Below are 17,595 nucleotides of genomic sequence, written 5' to 3' on the forward strand. Positions count from 1 at the left end.
TTTTTTTTTTTTTTTTTTAAGATTTTGTTTATTTATTTAAGAGAGAAAGAGCATGAGCTGGTTGGGGGTGGTAGGCAGAGAGAGAGGGAGAAGAAGGAGGCTCCACGCTGAGCAGGGAGCCCAATGTGGAGCTCGATCCCAGGACCCCGGGATCATGACCAGAGCCAAAAGCAGATGCTTAACCGACTGAGCCACCCAGACACCCCTAAAATTTTAGTTTTATCTTTTTTTTAAATACTCTGCAAACCTGCTTCCCCCATCCCACCTGCCTGCCTCTCTGCCCATTTGTGAGCATTCTGTGTCAAATAAATAAAATCGTTTTTTAAAAATATTTTATTGGGCACCTGGGTGGCTCAGTGGGTTAAGCCTCTGCCTTTGGCTCAGGTCATGATCTCAGGGTCCTGGGATCGAGTCCCGCATCGGGCTCTCTGCTTGGCAGGGAGGCTGCTTCCTCCTCTCTCTCTACCTGCCTCTCTGCCTACTTGTGATCTCTCTGTGTCAAATAAATAAATAAAATCTTTTAAATATATATATTTTATTTATTTATTTATTTATTTGAGAGAGAGCATGAGAGGGAGGAGGGTCAAAGGGAGAAACAGATTCCTCCCTGAGCAGGGAGCCGGATGCAGGACTCAATCCCAGACTCTGGGATCATGACCTGAGCTAAAGGCAGACGCTTAACAGACTGAAACACCCAGGTGCCCCTGAAAGAGGGATTCTGATGAAAGAAGGGAGGGAGAAGCGTGGTGGGGGTGCTCTTCCTCCCATTTGCTGGGCGGAGAAGCTGAGGCCCGGCTAGGCACAGAGCGGCAGAGCCTCTACATGCTGGGAGTTCTGCGGTAGTATCGCCCTTTCTCCTGTTCAGGACGAGGCTGAGGTTGTTGCCTTAGAGGGAGTCAAGAAGAGCAGGACCCAGCCTGAAGCTGTTGGGTAGGATCTAATGCACGGCCAGATTTCCAGGAGGCAACTCCAGGAATTTGGAACACCCAGATTCAGAAGTTAGGAGGCCTAGAGTCTTAGTCCCAAAGGGCCAGGGACTTACACTCCACCTGGGGCCTGGTAAGAATGGCTTCTGGCTCTTGTTCTCCTCCATAAAATGTAAAATGGGGTTGGGGGAGGGAGAGGGAAGGAGTGGTTCTCACCCACCTTGTGGGGTCATTTTGAGGCAAATGATACTGCCTTGTGGGAGAGTCTGGAACATCTCTCTTTTGTAGACTAGGCAATGGAGGCTGTGTGGGGCAGAGAAAGCCAAGATCACAATGCCAGGGGACACAGAGCAGAACCTCAGGCTGGTGCCTCTCTGTCCAAATGGAGTCCCAAGGAGACCTTAAAGGAAAGCAGCCCAAAAGCAGTTTGTGTGTTGGTAGGCGCCTGTCCTCCTAGGCCTGGAGCGCACACACACACACCCACACACCAATCCTTGCAAGGGCAGGAGAAAAAGAAGTGGGGCTAACCCAGCTCAGACCCAGAGGAGGTCTCCTGGAGCCCTTGGGTCAGACCTCCAGGGCTGTAGGCTCCTCTGGGACTTTGTCCCTGATCTGCAGGGCGGGAGCTGTCTCCAACGGAGCTGTAAGGGTCTTCTCACCCTTCAACAGGGAGGAGCAGCCCAGCACGGGCCCTTTAAGAAAGTTGGGGGCAAGGGGGGCCAACGGGGGAGCCTCGTCCCGAAACCGGAGCGCGCGCTGGCGCCTGCCCCGCCCCCAGAGTTAAGTAAGGCGGAGGCAGCGGGCTGCTCCAGAGCCCCAGCCCCAGTCGGCTGAGCCAACCTTCCAAGCTTCTCTCAGCTCGTGCCTTTCCTCTAGCGTCCCAGCTCCTCGCAAACCCTGCCGCAGAGCCCGCCGCGATGCGCTCAGGCCAGCAGCCTGCGCCTCCGGCCCCTGCCCTGGCCCTGACTTTGACCTTGGCTGTGTTAGCCAGACTGTCATCCGCAGGTAAGTAAGGGGCCTGAGACCACCGGCCTGGCTGGAGCTGTTGGGGGCTCCTTGGGCAGGAAAAAAATGGGACAGGAGGGCCCAGAAGTCAGCCCCGGACTGGGAGGGAAGGGGGCTGCTCTTCCGCTCCTCCAGGCTGGGATCTCTGGAGTTCCACTCTGGAGCCCAAGCAGGCTCCGCAGTGACAGCTCTCCATCTTGGGGCTTCCGTGGGCTCTGGCTATCTGTGGTTGGCCCCACTCGGACTGTCTAGGGTGTGGCTTCACGCACGGTTGTCCGCTAAAACCAGCAGGGCCACCCAATGCTGTCTGGGCTCCCTGAGCCCAGCAGCTTTTGGTGACTGCCCTAGTGCCCAAAGGACACTCTGTGACAGCAAGAAGCCAGTACCCCAGCCTCGGCTGCCAGGGCCAGGAACGGGGGCGTGTTACAAGGCAAGAAATGGGGAGGGAGCCGCCCTGCCCCACCCTGTATGGGGCCCCACGTGTACCTACAGCCTGCAGCCTCCTCTGGCCTCCTGCAACGGCTCTGGCCCCCTTCCTTGTCCCCAGGTAAATTTGTATGGTCTCCTCGCCACCACCTTCCTCCTGCCTTCGTCTCTAGCTCCTGCTAGACCACCCATGCCTCAGCCTCCCTTTGGATGTCCCACACCCCCACAGGGCCTGTCCCTCAGACAGCCCCTGGACAACCCCGCCACACTTTCCTGTCCTGGCATTGGTGACTGCCCCCAGCAGAGACTGAGTGACGGTTCACCTTCTGAGGGGCACTGGGATGCATCTCCTCTCTGTCATGCGCCAGAAATCCTGCCATGACGGCATTCTTCCTTGAGTCAAGGCATGGTCTAGTTATGCCATAAGAACCGTGGCCTCAGGGCCCGTCCGTCATTACGACCCATGTATGAATCAGTGCTTCAGCCTACATCTTTCGGGACCGTTCCCAAGAGCAACTCTCAGCAGAGGAAGAGCCTGATTCTCCCTTCCCAAGGGCCCAGGCCACACCCTCCTCCCCATCAGATGGGGAAGCCAGCTCTAACGGACAGCATCACGAGGTACCCAGAGGGAAATGAGTCAGGGGAAGACCCCCCACTGGGGTGAGTCAGAGTTGGGTCCCCAGGCTCTCTGCTCCCATTCCCAGGGACCCCCTCCTTCAAAGTCTCAGGGCCTGGGTGATGGGCTGGGCCTCCGGAGAGATGGGAAGGGGCCATCTGGGGTGACTGGAGTGGGCTGCTTACCCAACCTGTAGCCTCCAGCCAAGAAATTCCAGCACCCCCATCTCCTTGGGCTTCAACTGAGAGCCATTCTCAAATACCTTCTCTGCATCAACAATGTACAAACATTGTGCTGGGCAATGAGGAGGGCACAGAAATGGATGGGCTGAACTTGAACTCATGCAGGAGACAGAAAAGCAAATTAAAACTCAAACAGCAATTCCCGTCATGTCTGCAAAATCCGGATGAAGAGTATGGTGAAGAGAAATTGCCAGGCAGGCTGGGGCAGGCCAGAGGTGATCCTGGAGCCAAGCTTTGGAGGATGGAAAGGGGTCAGTACTCTAGGCAGGAGCTCAGCTTGAGCAAAGGCACTGAGGTGGATGTGAGAAGAGCATGTTGAGACAGGAAAGGCAGCAGCCTGGTTAGAAGGCTTATTTTGAGCACCAGCCAGGAAGAGCCATTGGGCTGGGGCACAGAACCCTTAAATGGCAGAATATAGCCCACAGCCTATGCCCTGTTGGTACTGGGGAGCCAACGAAGGTTTTAAGGCAGGAGAGTAGTATGGCAGCAGTGGTGTTTTATAACGTTAAGCCAATCTCTGCCTTTAGGAAGAATTTGGAAATGGGAAGGAGACAGGGAGTGGGAATCTTCTCCCGGTCCCAGGCAGAGTTCCCCTCCAACAGTCCATCTCTGTCACAATGCCGGGCTCGGCCCCCTCTCCTGGTCTCTGCATAGGGTCAGCCCCTACCTGAGGAAGGCACCATTCCCATCCCTTCTAGACATCCCTAGCCGCAAAGGCCCTGGAGGTCTCAGGTACCAGAGTGAGGCACGTTAGGATGCTTTCCCTGCATTCATCAACATTCCAGAACATCTAGGTCATGAGGCCTGGGAGTCAAACACCCTTGGAGACTGCCTGGGCCAAGCTTCTAGTAGTACAGACTGGGAACCTGAGACTCCAGGGAGGAAGCAAAGTGCTCTAGGTCCCACAGAGAGTCCCAGCAGCCCAGAAAGCCTTGCTTTGGGGGAGCGCCCCACCTGTGTGGGAGCTTGAGCTAAGGGCCACTCTGCCAGGGTGGCATCCAGCCTCTTCTGAGCCCTATGGGAGGCGTTCTGCAGAAGGACGAGCAGTGGGGGAGACCAGGTTTGAGCTGATGTGGACTTCGCATTCCCGCCAGGGGAACGGCATGAGTACAGCTGAGAGCTCAGAGTGGTCACAGAGCCTGCAGGAGCAGTTGCTCCCACGTCTCTGACCCGGCCAGACAGAAGGTGAGGGGCTGAAGTAGGACTTCGGGTAGGGCAGGAGTACCCCACTGAGAGGCCTCCGCAGTTCCCAGGTGAGGACTCCGACCTGATGGGGAGTCCCACAGAATAGGACCCAAGGAATTCAGTCTGATAGACTCTTCTGCCTCTGGGGATCCTCTGGGGAACAGTGGTGCTGGAGATGTGTGTGTTTGTGCGCGTGCGCACTGCCCCGGGGCCTCTGGGGCAGGGCAGAGGCCAGGCCCTTGGCCTGGCCCACCCAGGCTCTGGAAAAGTTGTTCAAGAACCAAGTATAACTGAGCCAGCCCCCATCTGACGTCCGCCTGCCCTCCGTGGCGGGACAAGCGTCTCTCAGTGCTGTCTGCCCAGGGGTCTGTGGCGGGGGCTGCCAGGTGGGCCAGGCGGCTGGTGGGGACAGCCGAGGGGAGCGGGCTGTGCAGGGAGCTTTCAGAGGAAGTGTATAGGCTGCTTCTGGGAACTGGGCGTGCTGCCCAGGAGGGGGCAGGCAGGGGAGGGGGAGTTGGAAATAGGCCTGACTACACACTCACTAGAGCACTCAGATGTGGGTGTGCACACGAGTATGAGAGCTCTGAACACGGTGGCCGTGCTCACAGACCTGGGCTGGGTGGGGCCCGGGATGAGGAGGCGAGGGTGGGAGGGGGGCAGGGGCTGGTGGGCTGGGCTGTGGCTCCTTTTCAGCACCAGGACCAACTGAAGGGGGTGGGGGGGGTTGGACTTGAGCCTGCTCCATTCCTGGTCCCTCTGCCCCTTCATAACCTCTCCCCTAACTCCGGACCCCATCCAGCTCCCCCATAGCCTCCAACTTACCCCCTTGCCCCGACATATGCCTGGGTCCATAGAGCTTTCTAGAGTTAAGACTCTCTCTCCAGGTGCAAGCTTCAGGTGGGATTCAAAAGTACCCTGTTATCATTCTTACTGAATGTCAATGAGTGTTGGGGATGCACCCAGTTTGTATGAACAATTTTGTACTTGGTTTCTCTCTGGGGTAGAGTTGCCTAGCTCCCTCACTTCTCAGAAGGCCGCATCATTCCAAACAGGGCGAGGGTAGAGCTATGTTTAATTGGGCCTCACCTCCAGAGAAATCCTGGGTGGGGGGAGCTACCCTGTTGTACGCAGCCTCACAGCACCCCCACAAGCCAGGGAACGTGCCCATTTTAGAGATAAGGAAACTTTTTTTTTTTAAGATTTTATTTATTTCTTTGACAAACAGAGATCACAAATAGGCAGAGAGAGGAAGGGAAGCAGGCTCCCTGCTGAGCAGAGAGCCCTATGTCAGTGCTCTATCCCAGCACCCTGGGATCATGACCTGAGCTGAAGGCAGAGGTTTTAACCCACTGAGCCACCCAGGCGCCCCAACTGAGGCTCAGAGAAATGCAGGGACTGGCCTTGGGACACACAGGCCACAGTGTTGTCACTCCCCTCAACAGCAGCCCGCATGGGGCCAGGTGGCAGTCACCCCCCCAGTGGGCCCAGGCCTCTGCAGCAGGGGAGAGGGACAGGTCTTCAGGCGTGAGACAGCTCCCGGAGGACCCCAGAACTCTGCTCCTGTTCCCCACACCCCACCTCTCCAGTCCCTCCCTCCTTTGTCAAGGAAAAAGCAAATCCTCTTCAAGAAAGTCCCCCACCCCCTTCAATGGCTGGGGTAGCAAATGAAGCCACATTCATCCCAGATGGAGGGCAGTGATACTCAGGGCTGCCATGGAGGTGGCCTGGGGGCAGAGCTCTGAACCCTTCCTCCCGCTCAGCTCCTGCCCACACCTGGCCACGCCTGGCCCTCAGAACAGCCGGCTCTGCCAGCCCCTAGGTGCCCAAGCCAGGCCTCCGGCCATGGCTCACATACCCACGTCAGTGTGTGTCTCCTGTGGCTTCACCGTCGTGGTAGGTAGTGGGGTTGCCTCCCCTCCCAGGCCTTACTGCAGAGGCTTCCCATGGTTCACAGGGAAATGGGCCCAGAGAGGGGCAGCTACTCTCAGTGTCCTACACCAAGTCCTTAGCAGGGTGAAGGCGAAGCCTCCTGGCTCTCTGTCCGTGTATCTGGCTCAGGTGTTGGCCTTGCCCACAGGACCAGCCACTCCCTGCAGGCAGACCTCCTGCTTTCCTCGGGGGTCTCCACTGACTTGCTCCATATAGGACTGAACCCACAGAGGGGCGCAGTGACTGTTTTGCCTGCTATGCCTGGGATGGCCCAGGACTTTTCACCCAGAGGGGACTGAGCGTGGCAACGGGGCGAGGGGAGTTGGGGGGGCAGCCCCGCCCCCCAGTCACACAGAGCAGCTTCAGGAGCAGGTTCATATAGATCTGGGTTTTTTGTATGATGTAGTTTGGATAACGTGTTCTGTGGCTTGGAAAAAAAAAAAAAAAAGAAAGAAAAAAAGAAAAGAAGACGGGAAAGCCAAGCAATTGCTTTGAGTTGAAACATGCTGAGAGCAGGGAAGACTCAGGTCAGATACAGGGAAGAACTTCTTGGTTTTCAAAGAATCCAAATCTAGCCTGATACAAAGGGCCCCTGAAAGGCATCCTTTCCCAGGGGGAGCAAAGTCCGGGGGCCTGAGGGCAGGGAGCAGCACATAATCCCAGCTTCCTCCCTGGGGACCTGGCCCTGCTGTCCCAGCATCCCACTCCTGCCACTCCTAGAACGAAACGGGACATTCCTGAGCATCCAGAAGACACCATGGCTCTGCTGGGCCCTCTCCCCGACTCCGACTATCAGCCTCTACACTAAAGGTGATCCTGGGTCCCAAAGGGTGACCAACGAGCTCGGCCATCGTATGATAACCCATATCCCTGACGCCCTTCCACCTCTCTTCAAGCTGTTCCCTGCAACTGGTCTTTTCTCATCCTTCAAGGCCCAGCTCCTATTCTTCCACCCCTGTGGGTGTTTCCCAACCCTTGAATGCTGAGGTCCACAGCCTGGTCTTCCCCCTTCCTGGGGCCCTGCCCTCCTTGTCTGTGGGGCCAGCAGCCTTTCTGCCCCCTGCTCCAGGGCCCCCACCAGTACAATGCCCAAGAGGTACACATACACATGTGTGTGCACACACGCACACGCACAGCCGAGAGTGTCCCACCCTTCAGCCAGTGGTCCCAGGAGAAACCCCCAACTCAGGATTCACAGCCCCCAGCTCCATGGCCAAAGCAGGACCTCTGGCCAGGACAGCCTCCTCTCTGGGGAGAAAAGGAGGCTGGAGAGAGGAGACCAACTTCCTTTCCCACCTAAGAGCAGCCCTCTCCCACCCGCATTTCAGGACGGGCCAGCTATAAATACCAGTGGGCCCAGGATGCTCATTCCCACGACTCCAGCCCCTCCCTGCCTCTTCCCTGCGCACAGCAGCTGGGGCCGGTCCCCGTCTCCTGCAGCTGGAGGCTGGCCAGGCAGGCTACAGGCCCAGAAACACACACACACACACACACACACTTCCCACCATGGTCAGGGAAAAATCACCCTTTTTGGGTGCCTTGGAGCAGCTAAGAGCAAGCCCCCTCCCGCTCCTCCTTCCAGACTCAGGCCCCACCTCTCCCTCCTCTGAGTCCTCAACCCCGGGAACTCTGCAGGGCTGGGGGAGGTGGGAGGGCTGAGAGGTCAGGCACACGGTGGAAAGGAACAGGGCATTAGGGAGCCCAGGATTTCACTCCAGCCCTACCCCTTGATGAGTGACCTTTCTGAGCCTCAGTCTTCTCCCTAAAATGGGTCTAAATGATTCTGACCTCCAGTGCGCATTGAGGAAAGCCCTTTGCCAGAGTAAAGGCTCAGCAGGTGCTGCTGGCTAGGGGCTTGCTGCCTCTCTGTGGTTCCCATTGTCTTCTGGACTGGGGCAGGCCCAGCAATAAACGGAATTTTCGAAAGAGGTGCCAAGGTGGGGGACTGCATGAGGTGGTCCTGTGAGCCAGTCTGTGTGGGACTCAGAGACAGGGGAAGGGGGAGGTGTGTCCCCAAGGGAGTGAGCAGCCAGTGGCTGCCCTGCAGCCCAGGACCCTTTGGTGGGGGGAGGGGTCCTGCATCTGACCGCCTCCCCCGGCTGAGTCCTACACACCTCTCCCACGATAAGGAGAAGTAGGACAGCCCTCCCCAGCCTCACCCCAAAGCCTAATGGCCCCTTGGACACCGACCCTTGGTCCTGGGTTCAACACAACCAGTCCGTGTTCAAAGAACCACCGAATGAAACTTAGAGCCTGTGTGTGCCGGGAAGGCCCGGGAAGGCCCGGGAAGGCCCCGCATGTGTGTGCGCTCGTGCGTGGAGAGCCGGATATGGTGGGGACAAAGAGAATGAGCAGGCAGCGGTAACTTTTGTAGGATGGACACCCATCTTCGCCCTGCCCACTGCCCAAACCTGGAGCCCCTCTGGAGGGGTGGTGGGAGATGACCACCAGCGCTCCCATGGGGTCTGTTAAGGAGTGGTGGCTCCCTAGGCAGGAGGACCTGTGTTACAAGGAGCAGAATGAAGACGAAGGGAGCCAAGCGCCCTCTCTGCTCTGAGCAGCTCGGACCCATTGGGGATGTTGATGATGCCCGAGTCTGTGTGTGTGTGAGATCAGAGCTGGTGTGGGCAAGGCTGCGTGAGTCTTGGGAACAAGCCGCTGAGCGGGACGAGCAGCTGGGCCATGCCCACTGGAGGGGCACTCTAGTTGAGAAGCTGGGTGGAGTCTGGGCCCGCATCTTCTGCCTTCACCCTCTAGAAGTAACTCTTCTCAGCAGAGCACTGGGCAGAGAGCTCAGCTCGCTCCCCGGATGGGCGCTAATAGCATCCAGGCCCCTGCCCCCGGCTAAGGCACCCTCTCTCGGCATCTGGTGCCCAGCTGAGGCCCCGGTGAACTCTTCCAGAACTCTTCCAGGGCCAGATACCCAGATGAGAGCCCGTCCCTCCAACTGTTGACAGCCCTGAGGCAGGAGAGGTGGGGACCCGGAGTCAGCCTTGCTGCCACAGCCCTTGGGATACCTGGCCCTGCTGTGTGGCCTCGGGCAGACTCTCCCTCTCTGGGCATCTGGGTAGGATAGTCAGTCCCCAAGGTCCGCTGTAAAAGCCCCCTGAGAACAGGACACTGGGCTCTGCCTCTGTCCACAGAGAGCCAGCTGCCTGTGTGGGCCAAACAGTGAACTGGGCTGGGCCTGCAAGGGGGCGAAGGGGCAGCCCAGCCCTCCCAAGCTCCCTGGCACCTAGAATCTAAGCCCCGGGGCTCTCCCAGGATGGGAGTAGCGGCCCTGCTCCGCCCCCGGTTCCCACTTTCCACCCCCTTGCTCTAGCCCCACCCAGCCAAAAATAAACCTGGACCACCCCATCTTGTACCAGCCGGACCCACCCAGGCCCTCCAGAGCCAATTGAGTCACCGCTCCAAGCTGCTCCTTTTTTTAACTGTCTGAGTCACCGGCTGTGGCGAGGGCTCCGTGACACGAGCCCCAGGCTACAGCCAGGCCACAGCCTCCAACGGCACAACCCAGGGAGGAGTCCGGATCGAGGCTGGCAGCAGGTGTGAGCCCAGACCACAGCCTCCGCCTGCAACACCTCCAGGCCAGGGCCACCCACCCCAAAGCCCAGACCTGTCTCCAACATCCCTGCCTCCACCTCGCCTCATCCGCCCAGGACAGTTTTTCAGGGATCTTGGTGACAAAGTCCATCTAGGTGAGCCCAGCCCCCACAGCACTTCTTTGCCTCCCAATAGGTCTGGGCCTCCCACCCTGGAACGGAGGGTCTCCAAGGCCCTGGGCCCTGCAGGGATGGGAGTGGGCCAGGCCACAGAGATACCTAATTCCTGCCCCTCCTCACCGGCTCCAGCTCAGACTCTGGCCCCTCTGCCCAGAACGCCATGAAGACTTTCTGTGGCACGGAGGTCTCCCCCTCAGATCTCTCTGGGCTTCCTCTATCCCAGCCCTCACAGGGCCCACTAAGCTCTGGTCTCTCTTCCCTCATCCCTCCGTCTCTTCCCCGTGGCTGTCTCTCTGTCTGGCCGTCCCATGTCTCTGACCCTGCTCTGTCCCCTTTCCTTCACCCAGTCCCCGTGGCAACCCAAAGTGCAGCCTCTATATCCGGCTCTCCACGCACGAGCGCACACACACGCGGGGCCTTCCCGGGCCTTCCCGGCACACACAGCACACCCGCACCTCCACCCATTCCCATAAGGGGCTCTGGGCCCCAGGGACCCATCCTGAGGGAAATTTTCCATCCCCTCACCCGTCCCCTCCTTCCCTGGCCCCTGAAGCACAGGCTACATCCTGTCATCCTGTCATCCTGTGGTAGGGGATGTCAAGATCCCACAGGCACTTCCTTGGAGGCTGAGGGGGGGGGGTGGGCAGGGGCCTGGGAATGGCCCCACCCCCAGCCCTGCCTGAGCAGGAGCCTGCACAGCCTCAGCCCCAGCCATCTCCCGTCTGTGGCCATGGCCTCCAGCTATAAATAGGGGCTCTGGTTCTATTTTCTTTAAAAACAAGCACCAGACTCTGTCACCATGGGCCCAGAAAAGCACTCCCTGGCTGGAGCAGTCCCCCACCACACCCCAGCCATGGTCCCCCTCCCCCTCCCCCCACCTGCTGAGGGCAAGCTTCCAGATGTGGCTCCTGCCCGCTGGTTCAGCTGGAGAGCACAGCCACCCCTCTCACCCTCCCTGCTTTCCATCTCCCTTCCCCAAGCGGCGCCAGTCTTATTCCTGAGACACCACTGTTGACAGAGAGAGGTAACAGGAGCTCAACTCCCCAAGCCACGGCTCAGGGTCTTTGCACCCCGAATGCAGAGAAGGAACTGTGGGCTGTGGGGAAGGCCGGGAGAAGGCTTCCTTCCTGAAGGAGCAGGAGGGAATTCTGCACGCAGAAAGGAAAGTAGAGCTGGCCTGAGCAAAGTCTGGGAGCGGGGACCTGTCAGGTGCGGACGGAAAACAGGGCAAGGTCTAAAAATGAGGCTGACACGTGCGTGGGGTGTTCCTGGGAGGTGAACAGGAAAGCCTGGCAGGGCTGCGACAGGGTGACCCAGCACCTTCAGTGCTGCACCAGCGTTGGGGCCGGATTGTGGGACAATGGGGAGCCATTGAAGGCTCTCAGACAAGGGGGGATGACAAGGCGACTTCCAGTTTGGGTTAAGAATGGTTGCTATTAGCACAACAAGGCAGGAAATTCATTAATCCTCTAAGGGGCTGGTGACCATCTGCCCAGTGGGACAGCACAGAGGAGCAGGAGGGGGAGACGAATTGGAACGAGAATTTAGGGGCAGGATGGCTGGAACATGGGGAGGAAAGAGGGAGAATGTCTAAAATGACTTTCAGATTTCTACCCAGCCATGGGTAGGTGGTGAGGCCTTCTCTGGAAGGCAAGCAGTTTTGGGTAGAGATGACACTAAGTCTGGCTTGAGATGGGTGGGCTAGGGTTTGGAGGTCCCTCTGGGTGTTTCTGGGGCGGATGTCTCGGGAGGCATTGGCAGCCAGGCCCAGAGCCCCAGAGCCTTGTTGCTGGAGACAGGAAGAGCCTGTGTCTGAGGCCAGGCGAGAAGAGGTGGTCTGGAGAGAGCACAGTGGTGGGACACAGGCCTGGCCCGCGGGGAGTGGTAGGCAGGAACCTATTCCCAGAGGATTTGGGCCCGCCCACGGGGAGAGATCTCAGGGTGGGGATCTCTGGGGGATCTGGGTAGCACAGAGCCACCTAGCAAGGACTCTAGGGTTTCTCAGTCTACCCTGCCAGGCCACGCACTCTTGCAGGCATCCCAACCACACTGGAAGCTTGCTACTCAGCCTGTCTATGGCCAGCCCATAGAAAATCCCTCCCAGGGACCAAGAGCCACCTCTGTTTGATCCCTGTATTCCCTTACGTGCTGATGTTTCTGCTGTTGGCCCACGTGTACGGGCCTCCTGGATGGCAGGAGGCTTGCACAGGGGGTATGGGCCCTCCGTCCTGTCCTCAGGAGCCTCCAGTTCTGGCTCCCCGTACCCCTGTCCTGACCACAGCCCCTCTACTAGCCACTTCCTGAGGAGCTGGGCTGGGCAGGCCAGGTTTGCCCTAGTCTCCCCAGCCAGGTCTTCTTTGCAGAGATGGGGAAACTGAAGCCGAAGAGAGCACAGTAGCATGTGGCTGGGGGGTGGGGGGGATTGTCCCAAGCCCCTGCTTCGCCCAGTCTCCTGGATAGGCGACTGCCATCTGTGAGATTATCCCACCTCTCTCCCCTATATTTCAGTTGGAGGAGCTAAGGCAGGGTCAGCGCAGCTTCTCCAAGGCGCACAGACTCCTGAGCGCAGGCTGTGCCAGACTGTCCAGGCCTGTGTCCAGATCAACAGTCATTGCTTCCGCCAACCCCCCACCCCAGCTGACACACTCACTGTCTCCAAGCCCAGGCTGCCAGGCTGGGGGAAGCCCCAGGACACCTCCCCAAGGGCCCTGCCTTTAGCGGTTTCTCATCCCAGAGCTGAAGGGGAGCTCGGGGATGAGCAACAGGCTTCCGCCTGCGTCCTGCCTCTGGCTTCAGCCCCAGAGAGGGGGTGGTCCCACAGCGTCCCCAGGGAAAGCTTCTCACCCAGGCCCCCTGCCCCTCCACCCTCCTCCCTGGTCTCCAAGTCCCCAGTGGGCACAACCAGCATTTATCACTGGCCATTCTTAGCCAGGCCTGAAGAAGGTCCCTCCCTGACGCAGCCAGCCCCAGAACCAGGCCCGTCCAGCCACACCAGGAGAGGCCAGCTGCCAAGCCAACCGCAAAAAGCACAACCGCAAAAAGCAGATGCTTTCCCCTCCCTTCCTCTCTCCCCTCCCCCTCTGCCCCCCCGGGAACCCCTGAGGACAGGAAGGGAAAAAGTGTGTCTCCTGGGCAGCGGGCCAGCTCTCACACCCTCCTCCTGCTGGAGCCGGGCACATGCCCCACTTCCACTCGCACACGCAACAACAACCCCCCCCACTGCTTCTGTGGACACACGGCCCTCCCTGATATCACACCAGCCGGCTCAGAGCCGCAGCCCAGGGGCTCCGATCCAGCCCTTCGCTGCTCCTCTCCGGGCCTCAGTGCCGGCAACATCCTCTTTGAGCCTCACGACCTCACCTGTAACAGGGCAGCTATGTCCCAGAGACCCTGGTGGGGGCAGGGGCTGCTGAGCAGCCCAGGGGCTGGGGTGAGAAGGGTCTCTCGCTCTCTTTCTGCCCTGCCAGATCCCGTGCCTCTCAGCCTGGGCCCACTAAGCTTTCCCCACCTGCCTGGGGCCAGGAAAGCCAGGGAGAGGGGATGTGGAGGAGGGCCTGGAAATCCACCCATCTCCCTGCACAAGGAGGAAAATTATAAGGCAAGGAAAAGCCTCTCAGTATTGCTCCACACGGAGCAGCCCCACCCCTCTGCGCCTCGGGCCTGGGGAGCAGCCCGCCTTGCACAAAGACTCCGTTGAGACCCAGCTTCCTCCCCGCCCCTGCCCTGCAGCCTGGGTGGACTCTGAGCCGATTCTGGAGCAAACCTCTCACTTTTCCCTCCTGCTTCCTCTGTACCGCACTGGGCCTCAAGGTTGGGTCACATGGCCCAGGGTACCAGTCCTTTTAGGTAATCCCCTTTTAGAGGAGGTCCCAAAATTGGAAATGTTGCCCAATATGCGCCGCTCAGCTTGGGTGGCCTCCAAGCTCTGGGTTAGAGGACCAGTAGCCGAGGCCAGTGGCCAGGGTCAGGATTCAGCCAATAGCTGAGGAAACTTATACCGGCCTGGCCTCCTTGGTCTCACAAGAACCAGAACGGCAACCGAACTCTCGAGTGTCCTGAGAGTGAGTCTTAGGGCTCAAGAGATCCTGGAGTGAAGAGAGATGGGGGCCCACCTCGACCCCAGCAGGTGGTCTCCCTAGTGCTGAGACGACAGGCAGGCGAGGTTGGCTGCCCGAGAACAGGGCCTGACAGTCCGCTCTCTCCTAGGAAGCTACTGTCTTCCTTTTTAAGTTGCATGTGACTGAACTAAACCACTGTTGTTCCCGAGGCTCTGGGGCAAGGCAGGAGCAGGTGGTCAGTGGGCCTCTGGGCTGGCCCTGGGTGACGGACTGCCAGGCTGGGGACAGGGAGGTGGGACAGTCAGTGTCTGCAGGCATGTGAGCAACTCCTAGGTGGCCAGCCCTGGCAGGTGGTAAGCATCTAGGCTCGGCTCTGGAGACCCGGTTGTCACCACCATGAGCAGGTTGTCCCTTTGAGGTCTATGCCTGTAACCCTCCCCCTTGTTACCTTCAGAGGTCCAGGCTGCGGGGAAGGTGACAGCTCAGTGAACAGGGCTGAGCTTTGGGATGTGCTGGGGGGCTGGCTCCAGAGTAGGCACAGCCATCAGGCAAGGCCAAGGAGGGTCATGGCCAGCATCTACAGCCAGACTGCCCCCTCCCCGTGCCACCTCACCACCTGTCCCGCACTCACCTCAGAACGTTGTGACACGTGCCACAGACCTGCACTCGGTCACACTCATGGCCATGTGCCACCCACTGTGGCCACGCTTGGGTCTCCGGTGCTCCGTGTGACTGAGTTCCCATGCCAGCTCCTGGCCCTGCTTTCCCACCTCAGAAAAGGGAGAGGGCGCCTCAGGGAGCTTCAGCCCCATTGGCCTCAGGGTCTGTGGCTCTGGTTCTAACTTAAGTTTCCACCCCTCCCAGCTTCCTCAGAAGTTCCCTGGCTTAGGGGCAGAAAGCTGGTAAGGAAAAAGCACATCCCTTGGAGGCACGAGGGGAGGGGATCTGGCGTGGGCACTGGAGGGTCTGGGTGACCTCAGGGAGGGGGCAGGACACCTGCCCTTACACAGGGCCACACACATAGGCACCCACAAGAGAGTCAGAGAGCCCTTCATCCTGGCCTTGGCCATCCTAGAGCCCTCCCCCAGGGCCCCCTTCAGACTTCCTAGGAGACGGGCTCTCCCAGCCTCACCCCTGCCTGCCTAGGATGTGGATTTGGAATAGGATCCTCACCCTGGGTGCCCAACCAACCCCAAGAAGCTACAGTGGAGAGGGCTGGCTTCCCCTGAGAGCAGGAGTCCCTCCCCTCCCTGGCTGGCTGACCATGCCCCCCTCCTCACCCTCCTCACTCCTGCCCACAGCAGCAGGCTTGCTGCCAACATCCAGCCTCCTGGGTCTCCCTGGGTTCTCCTCCTTCATCTCCTTCGTCGGGCTTCTGTCTGGACCCCTGAGTCCAGTTTTTGCCAAGGAAGGGGGGGGTCTTCATTTCTTATTCCAGGTTTTAACACCTTTCTCAGGCTTTCTGTCTCCCCAAGGTGGTTCTTCTTTTCTGTGGCTGCATTACTGTACTTGTGAATGAATGAATGAACGACTATGGATTCCCCCTTCTCCCACCTCCCGCTCCATCTCAGTACCACTGGGTACACCTCCCCAGCATACATGTGTTCAGGTCTCCCCCCGCCCCCCTTTGCCCCTGGGCCCTGGGCGTGCCCCCTGGCCATCCTGCCCAGCAGCTCTGACTCCCAAACTCCCTCCCTTATAAAGTCAGGCATCAGCAGACACCCAGGAATGCTGCTGCTTGTGACGCATGCTGACTGTGGGGCCGCCTGGCTGCCCCAGGGCAACCAGGAATGTGGCAGGAGCAGGGCACACGGGGAAGGATTGCGAGGGAGCAGGGTGGGCTGGGGGTACCTGTGTGGGAGGGGGCTCATTCAGGAGACTAGGCCAAGAACTGCAGACTTCCTGCTTCTCTGTCAAACTGCTTCTTCTCTGGGGCCTCAGCTTGTCTGGCTAGAAACCCTACTGAATGCTAAAGCTGCAGAGAACTTTGATATCGTGGAACCCATTACCCAAGGATGGGGTGGCCAGGGCTGCGGAGGCCAGGGACCCCACACCTAGCCCTCTAGACCGTCCTGGGGCAAGAGTGGTGCTCCCAATGACAGCCAGGACGGGGCCGGGGCAAGAGGGGAGCCAAAGGTAAAGAAAGACAGGGAGAGGCAGAGATAAGGCTCCGAGGTGGCCAAGTGGCCAAGAGAGAGACAAAGGAGATAGGGGACAGAGACTTGGAGAAAGACCGTGTGGCTAACCCCAGGCATTGTGAGGATCAGGGTTTGCAGCCACCCCGACCCCCAGTGACTTGCAAAGGGACCCACACTAGAGACCCTGCCCCTGGTCAGCCTGGGAGAGCACGGTGGGAGCCTGATGTGTGGAGATCCTCCCCACAGGGAGACCCCTTGTCCCAAGCCACTGACAGATAAGAGTAGAGCATCATGGGGGAAGTAAGTCTCATGCTTGGGGTTCCCCAGGGCAGGCTTCTGGTCCCCATTCACACACACATTAAGAATGCCCCCGGGAGACAGGACATGCTGGCACAACCTAGAGCCTGCCAGAGGGTGGCTTGCAGGGGATGTTGGCCTAAGCGGAGGGGAAGGACATAGGCTCTTTCTGGGCCCCCAACCCTCGTCTCAGGAAGAAGAACGGAGCCGCTCTGCCTTGGCCCAGACCGGACACCCTGTCCGTGGTCAGGAAGGGCGGGAAGCTGTGGGAGGCTCCACCTTCAGCAAACCTCTGCGACGGATGGGCGCCGGGCGGGAGGGTGGGTGCCCTCCGGGAACACACAGCCCCTTTCAGGGAGCCAGGCCCAGCCAAGTCATGGCGGGCAGCACTGAGGGGCAGGACAGGCCTGGGCACAATCGCAGCTCTGTCCTGGCGGCTCCCAGCCCACACGCGCACACATGCACAAACACACAGCCTTATGCAAACCCAAAACACACCCCCGAGCAGCCACCCACACGCTTGAACACACACACAAATAGACTTCTACGTAGTCCTGCACACCCACTCACGAACCGTCTTTCAGGTAGAGAGACCCAGACATGTGGCATTCTTGTGGCCCCTCCCATTCAACCCAGACCCCTCGAGGCCCCTGCCCCCACCACGCTGAACTTGGCACCAGCCAGACAGCCCACACCATTACCATTAACCCTCTGCATACCCCTATCTGAGAGCAGACTCCCAGACCAGAAAGGGACCTTCAGGACTAATCCCCAGCAGCAGAAGGAGGCGGGACCGGGAAGGAACACCCATTTTACAAAATGGTGACCAGAGGCCAGACTGGGCCCCTTCTCCTGGCCCAAAGGGCAGCCCACAGATCTGCTACAGGCCTGAACTGGTGTTTGGATGAATCATGGGTGTTCTTGACCCAGAAGAGTCAAGGGCAAGTCTCCAAGCAGTGATGATGCCTTCTCTCCTCCCCCCACTGCCCTAGGACCCCAGTCAGGCCACGGAGGCTGGCTTGGCTCCTGCTTCTTTTCCCTCTCCTCCTCT

The 17,595-nt window shown here is 59.1% G+C and overlaps 1 protein-coding gene across 1 annotated transcript in view; it reads left to right on the forward strand.

Annotated features, from left to right (window-relative positions):
* The first annotated feature begins 1,760 nt into the window (after window positions 1-1,760).
* CSPG4 (chondroitin sulfate proteoglycan 4) overlaps window positions 1,761-17,595 on the forward strand; it is a 42,131-nt gene continuing 26,296 nt past the window's right edge. Inside the window, exon 1 of the mRNA XM_046009341.1 lies at window positions 1,761-1,931. Within this exon, the coding sequence (XP_045865297.1) occupies window positions 1,844-1,931 (88 nt within the window). The 5' untranslated portion in view covers window positions 1,761-1,843. The remainder of the gene's footprint in view (window positions 1,932-17,595) is intronic.

The sequence above is a fragment of the Meles meles genome, chromosome 6 (genome assembly GCF_922984935.1).
Source record: "Meles meles chromosome 6, mMelMel3.1 paternal haplotype, whole genome shotgun sequence".
Taxonomy (NCBI): Eukaryota; Metazoa; Chordata; class Mammalia; order Carnivora; family Mustelidae; genus Meles; species Meles meles.